Source organism: Pseudomyrmex gracilis, unplaced genomic scaffold, assembly GCF_002006095.1.
Source record: "Pseudomyrmex gracilis isolate BER0280 unplaced genomic scaffold, ASM200609v1 scaffold_157, whole genome shotgun sequence".
NCBI lineage: Eukaryota > Metazoa > Arthropoda > Insecta > Hymenoptera > Formicidae > Pseudomyrmex > Pseudomyrmex gracilis.
In genome coordinates this window covers 276,560-284,310 of record NW_018020741.1, presented here as the reverse complement: position 1 = coordinate 284,310, position 7,751 = coordinate 276,560, and the positions used below count along the sequence as shown (strand labels likewise).

At 39.0% G+C, this 7,751-nt stretch overlaps 1 protein-coding gene across 1 annotated transcript; it reads left to right on the top strand.

The window, feature by feature from the left end:
• The first annotated feature begins 1,564 nt into the window (after positions 1-1,564).
• On the top strand, positions 1,565-6,485 carry LOC109857400 (histidine-rich glycoprotein-like). The gene is made up of 2 exons (XM_020433668.1): positions 1,565-1,576; positions 4,644-6,485. Exons 1-2 carry the CDS (start codon positions 1,565-1,567, stop codon positions 6,483-6,485), a joined length of 1,854 nt encoding a protein of 617 aa, XP_020289257.1.
• Positions 6,486-7,751: the final 1,266 nt, after the last annotated feature.

The window sequence follows — 7,751 nt, the reverse complement described above, 5'->3', positions numbered from 1 at the left end:
AATAGGATTGAAGCGGTGATCGAGGCGCAGGGCGGATACATTGAGTAAAATGTCTCAGAAAAGATCCCTTAACCCAGCTATAAAGCAGTCTATTTATGTTTTTTCATATTTTCTGTAATAAACAACTTTTTCGAGAAAAAAATTTTTGTCCGGATTTAAGTGGCGGACCCTGTAGTTCTATAAACTATATAGTTCGATTCCAATAAGAGAGTAAGTGCAAAGTTAGCTATGTTGTTTGTTATCGTCACATTTTGTAACTCCCTCTTGTTTGTAGAAAAATATTGCAATGTCATATAAAATATAAATAAAGTTCGATGTCTCTTGTGTGTGTGTGTGTGTTGTAGCGATAAGTAAATATAATTTTCTCTATACTTCACGTGATTGTTTGTAAAATAAAAAAATAAAAAAACAAGAACTTAAGTACACTTAATTTTGTTATTAATATCTCTGCTTTTTTAATTGATTAATTTTACTCCACAGTAATTAAAAAAGAATTTGCTTAATCTATCACATCGTTATCGAACGCATTATTAATTAACGTTCGCGAGGATTCGCGTCAATGAGAGCTACGTATTAAAGACGTCACAGGATTCACCTTATCGAGTAAAACGTTTATTAATTCAACTCGATCGTACGCATCGCTTGCTTCATTTCTGGCTGATCGCGCAGCACGTGGTTAATACGCGTATTGAATAGTCTATGTACGCTGTCATTGCCCTCAAGGGACGCGGGGCGGATATGAAAGTGACGTGAAAGCGGAAAATTCGATTAATATTACAGAAACGAGTCAAATTACGACAATTGCTTGCGGCAATAACGGAACCTTAAAATAGCCTCTCCGCCCGTCTCATCTGGCTCGTATTTTATTTCCGGTAATTAAGAGCCAACCATTTTCTTTCTAAACCCGCGAGGTAATAAGCGCGCGGTTATTATTTATTCTGTTATACCCCTTGTCTGAAAATAAATTTGTATATATGCGCGCGAGACAAATATCGTCAAAAATTTAAGCGCTCTCGCACACAATGACCGCGTTCGTTCCCCATACATTCGCGTTTACATGTCTATCCGAGCGCGTTATTACCGTTGCGCAAAAATATATTGTGTATAAAAAATGTGTGTGGAAATTATATCTTTATATAAATGCGCTGAAAAAAAAATAATAATAATAAAAAAATAACACACTGTCCGCCGTAAAATTAACTCCGAAAAATATATGCGCGACACATTATGTGTGTTTGTGAAAATTTTGCTGCGGAGAATACATTGTTCGCCGTTTGCATCGATCGTTGCCAGCGGAAGGTGATCGAAACAACTTCCTCGAATTTTTTGTCCGATGTAACAATCATTAGTTACAAATGAATTTCAGCGATTGCAGTAGCGGATCGGGACCGGTCGCGGTCCGGCGAACATTACGATGACGATTAAAACATTAGGCCACGTCGTAAACGACATTGGTGCTTAGCACGGAAGAAAGTAAGGCCAGTTGGGTGCTCTCTATAAAAGTACGTCACTCGGTTTTAGCATCCAGTTGTTCGCTGGCCGCACCCGCCGAAATAACGCCGACATGGTTACGTGGGTAAGTTCCTTCGCACTTTTCCACATCCCGTTCCTTCTTCATTGAGAAAAATTAACCGAGAGACTCTCAATGAAGAAATGTTTCGTAATCGATTTTTTTTTTTTAATGTAGGCTGCATATGTAAAATATAATATAGCGAGTGTAAAAATTTATCGAAATAATTCATAAAAATTCTTTATTCGCTTGTCATTTTGGAGTACGCTGATTAATACGTGTATCGCTCAACTTCTAACGCCATTACGGAAAATAATAGGACGCTTGAAATTTATGATTGTCATAGGTCTTGATTTAAAAATGTATATTTAATACGTTCGCGGACAGTTAATAAATAAACGTTGCACAAATAAAAGTCATTAAGACTCGTCGCGCGGATGCGCTTAATCAACGAACGTCCTGGAAAATTTTCACCAAATAATCCGATTCGCGCTCAAAGCGTGGTTGTAAACACAAGCCGAAGTTTGTCTGAAGACGCCGTTAGGCGCCTTCCATGCAAAACACGTCCCGTCGCCGCTTCCGACTGTCCGTCCGGAATCTTTTTGTATAAATTGCTTTGTCGCTGATTAAATTCTCCGAGTTATTAAACGCCGGAACATTTGCATTTCAAGAAGAATATATCAGCGCTTAACTCATCGCGCGATTCGTCGCCGCCGAATCGTTACTGTCGCAGCTACTAAAACGGGAAAATTAGCGACGACGACGCTGGAATGAGATATTGCGGAAAGAAGAAGAGGCGACGAAAAACCAGAAGAAAACCCGCGAGACACAAGATTCCAACGTTCTCAAGTTCCCTCGATATAGAACTCCTTCGATTCTAATTGGATCTAACGTTTAATTGTCTCCGCGCTACGATTGAAAGTATTAAATAATCGGTCTTAAAGCTTTCTTATCATCGGTAAAGATTTCTCGATTCCAATTACCACCGCATTCCGCGTGGTATTAAATTCTTCTTCGAGTTTACGTTGGACTTGAGATATCTCGCGATTTATATATTGGCTGTTTGCGCGTCGTACGAGAAAAATCCTATTTTAGTCGGAATTTTATTTTCGTCGCCGTGTATCTTAGTTAGGTGGCACACATACCACGGGTCACGGGTTTATATTTAAGGGTTCCCGAAATCCCGAAAGCGGCATTTGTTGTAAATAAAATTTTCTGTGTGCCAAAATAATACACATACAATGTAGTTCTCCGAACAAATCGCGGATTGAGAAGATACATAAATTTAATTGCGATAACGTACTTTTTTCAATCCTCACGTCTCAACAATAATTCGATAAATAAACAAGGAACGCGCGCGTCCTACCACCAGGGTTGGGCACGTATTATACACGAGATATTGTACATTGTATTTTATACAAAACAAATATTTGTATAATAACAATTATACAACTAAACAACAACTATAAAATATATAGTTTGTATAGTTTTATAATTGTTGGTTGCGGTATGGTTATGTGGGCATCAAAGTTGGGCATGTATTATACCGTATAATACGTGCCCCAATTTTGATGCAAATATAACCATAACGCAGCTAACAATTATACAACTAAACAACAACTATACATTTTATAGTTGTTGTTTAGTTGTATAATTAACAGGAAATATTTAAGGCCGATACGAGCCATTCACAGGATGTTTGTGCGGAAACTATGCGTGTACATATATATATATATATATATATACATGTAACGAATTCTACTTGTAAATTTTTACAAGTATTTTTTGAATTGAAACCTCAATTCTTAAAATCATACGGAATGCTGGATTTGCATCTCACATATGGAAAACCTCGGATACCCCCCTAACTAATTTTTCGCAATATTTTAAAAAATTAGTTAGGGAGGTATCCGGGGTTTTCCATATGTGAGATGCAAATCCAGCATCCCGTATGATTTTAAGAATTGAGATTTCAATTCAAAAAATACTTGTAAAAATTTACAAGTAGAATTCGTTACATGTATATATATATATATATATGTACACGCATAGTTTCCGCACAAACATCCTGTGAATGGCTCGTATCGGCCTTAAATATTTCCTGTTAACAATTTCACGAGCGTTAAGTCTTAGTTGTATAATTGTTATTATACAAATATTTGTTTTGTATATAAAATACAATGTACAATATCTCATGTATAATACGTGCCCAACCCTGCCTACCACTGTAACTGTAGCGAATAAAAAACAATTTCTATAAACGTCTCGGCTGGATAAGAGCGCAAAGAAGATAGACAAACTCAAAAATTGCATCGTAGATATAATATATTTTTCTCGTCTCTCGGATTCGATCGCACACGACCGGGGACCAATCGCGAAAGCGAATCTCTCTAAGAATAATTTGACGCTTTCCCTATCGCCTGCTGCTGATTCTCAATTCCCAATTGCGTCGTCCCCACTGGAAATCCTGAATAAATCACGATGCGCGATTATATTCGATGATTAATTGACCTTCTCGCGACAAACACGCCGTCAGCTGACCGCGCTGATTTTCCTATCCGGCTCGAGATGTGTGTGATTTCGGTTTTCGATTATAACCAACCGATCTCTCGTGCGAGATGTATATACATCTCCCTTACTTTTCTCCGCGGAATATTCGCGGCAAGAAAGTCAGAAACGCGATAAAACGACGACTCCCCGACGATTTACTGGATATTATCTCCGGCTTTTCCGCTCGAACGTGCACGCGTACGAACGTGTGCGCGACAAAAGTGAATACCTGATACGACACGCTTTGTGTCTGCCAGAGGTTAAACACCCATTATTCGTGTAGTTTCTTTGAGAGTGTCGCTTCTTCGAGATATGAATGGATAATAGAGGCAATACGCTTGTTACCTAGATTTATGTAACGCAATACAATAAAAAAGAGATAAAAATATAATAAAAAAAAAAGATTAATTAAAGACAGTAATTATATTGTAGCTAAAAGATTTTAGACTAGTTATAGCTGCGCAACATAATTAGAGAATAATAAAGAATGAATATCGAAAACGTGAAATTATTATACAAATAGATTAGTAATTGGATAGACGTCGCATGTGAACTCATTTACCGAGCTCATCTGTCATGTTAGGCGTGGTTTCCGGTCGTCGGGCTGTTGCTGGCAGCAGCAACTGGCCAGGAGACTAGAGCACGAGATGAAATTCGACCGCAAGTGTCGGCGGTCAAGCAGGAACTGGTCGACTTCGTCAAGCTGCCGCGACAATTGCAACCACTACGACCGTTTGTGCCTCGGGACTTGTCTGGAATTATCGCGTCGACCGAGAGAAACCACAAAAAACGACAGCTCGCCGATCTCGGGTTGAACTTACCTCGGCCATTGTTACCGCTGAATGGCCAAAGTTCGTTTCTCGGAACGACTTATGGCGCGAACCTCGGTGCAAGCGTAGTCCCGCGAATCACTCCGCAACCGAAGCAAATCATCACCCGAATAACCGAGTTGTCGCCGTCAAATGATGGAAATCACGTCGCCATTGTAACTCCGTCGGTCATCGAATCGCAACGCAGAATTCACGATTTCGATAGATCGTTCCTTGGCAGATCATCGCATTCGTTCCATCACAAGCACGGACATCATCACGGACATCATCACGACCATCATCACGATCATCACTCGCATCACGATCATCATGCCAAGCACAAACATCATGAAGGACATAAGCATCATGACGGTCATGAGCATCATCATGGTCATGAGCATCACGAGGAGCATAAGCACCACGAAGATCACAAACATCATCACGGCCACGACCATCACCACGGACATCATCACGATCACGGCCACAAGCATCATTCTGAACACAAGCATCATCATGGACACGAGCATAAGCATGACCATAATCACAAACATGGTCATAAGCATGGTCACGAGCACAAACATCATGGAGAGCACAAGCATCACCATGGTCATCATCATCACTCGAAGCACGAGCATCATGAAGAACATAAACACCATTCGGAACATCATCATCATCACAAGCATCATCATCACAACGAGCACCATCATCATCACGATCATCATCACGTTAATGAACACCATCATCATCATACTCACAAGGAAAGTGAAACCCATCACCATCATCACGGACACGATCACAAAGAACATCACAAACACGGACATAAAGAAGAACACAAACATCATCATGGACACGAACATAAGCACGGTCATCACGAAGAGCATCATCACGGTCATCACGAAGATCATCATCACAAACATGGCCACGAACACAAACACGGTCATCACGAGGATCATAAGCATCATCATCATGAAGATCATCATCACAAGCATGGGCACGAACATAAACACGGTCATCATGAGGATCATCATCACGGTCATCATGAAGATCATAAGCATCATCATCACGAAGATCACCACCACAAACACGGCCACGAACACAAACACGGTCACAAAGAGGATCATCATCATGGTCATCACGAAGATCATCATCATCAGCATCATGAGCATCACAAACATAACCACCACGAGTCTCACAAGCATGGTCATGAGCACAAAGAAGAGCACAAGCACGGCCACGATCACAAACATCATCACGATCATCACGAGAATCATCATCATCACGAGGAACATAAACATCACGAAGGTCACGATCATAAACATAGCCACAAACATCACGAAGGCCACAAGCATCACGAGGATCATCATCACAAGCACGGACATGATCATCATCATAAACACCACGAGGACCATCATCATCATATCTTTGAGAATCACGGTCATGAACACTACAAAAGTTTTGGCCAGCATTTTGGATCTACGCCCGTTCAGGAAGAATATGAGTTTCCGGAAGAAAGCGCAGCGGTTCCTGTAACACCGTCAGCAGAAGATGTTTTAAAGATTACAAACCCACCGCAAGTAAGAGAATCCGCAGAACACGCGGAAGCGGTGCAAGTTTAACCATCTAATTTGTGGCGCGATTATGGATAACAGGGTTGTTTAGAAAGGAGATATATAAATTACATGTAAACGCTATATACATTTGTTCAGAAAAATGCAAAAAAAAAAATTTATTATTTAGATTATTTAGAGAATAGAATAAAAAGTTTCGTTGTATATAGTAGTACGCAACACCATTCCGATTTTAATACGCTATTGTAGTCCCCTGGAAAAAAAAAAACACATTGTCACGCACAGGTTTACATCGTATTGTTATTTATGTTCAAATTTTATTTTGAAAACAATAATTTTTGTTCAAAAATTTTACATATTTGTATCGTATATACATTTTCATAAAACTGGATAAAATACGACTGGAAGTAATTAAAACAGTTTAGAGAGTATATAAGCATCACGTTTAATTAACACAATAAATTTATCCTTCAGATTTAACCCCCCCGACCTGAGGTCTTTTAATTTATTGTACAACTGAAACTGACTCGTTTATTTTCCAACTAAATATGCGTCGCATTAAATTCTGCATTTGCTGGCATCATATATAAATTTAAAATCCGATATCACATGTGTAACACGATCTGCACTTTTGAACGAAACGAATATTTGTAAACCGAACACAACAGTCATATATTTTAAAGTAAATTCTGAATATCTTCCGCAACCCTGTCACATAAGAAAAGCGCTCAAGAGTATCAGTTTGACATTATATATATATATATCCGCTTTGTTTTTTCTCGACAATGACATCGTTCAAAGAAATGATTACGGCTCCGATCACGGTGATGCAGATACTCGCACAGGTACCTCGTTAAACGTTGTTTCTCGTTAGTCAGATATTACTCAAGTGTTGTTGACACCTTTGAAATATAAAGTTTTCACCACTTTACGATCCTTTCATTTTTCCACCGCCCCGGGTCCCCTTAACATAAAGCCGAAGTAAACGACGGCTCATTTCTCCACGGGATAGAGACAATATTTAAAATTTACGCCCAGGAAGCATATTTTTTTTCTTTTTTTTTTTTTCTCATCATATCGTTATCAGAATACTCATCCGCGAAAAGTGGGCGAGCAAACCGCCAGATATTATAAAGCAAAAAACGTTGTTAAATGACAATTACCGATGCGTGAAAATTAAAAAAACAAAAAATTCAACAATGTGTTTTAGCGCAAAGAAAACTCGTGTAAGTACGTAAATAAAATTGAATTTGCGAGAGGTGATTTAAAAGTTTATTTCTTTAACTTACTGATGCAATTTTTACTCGGACGGAA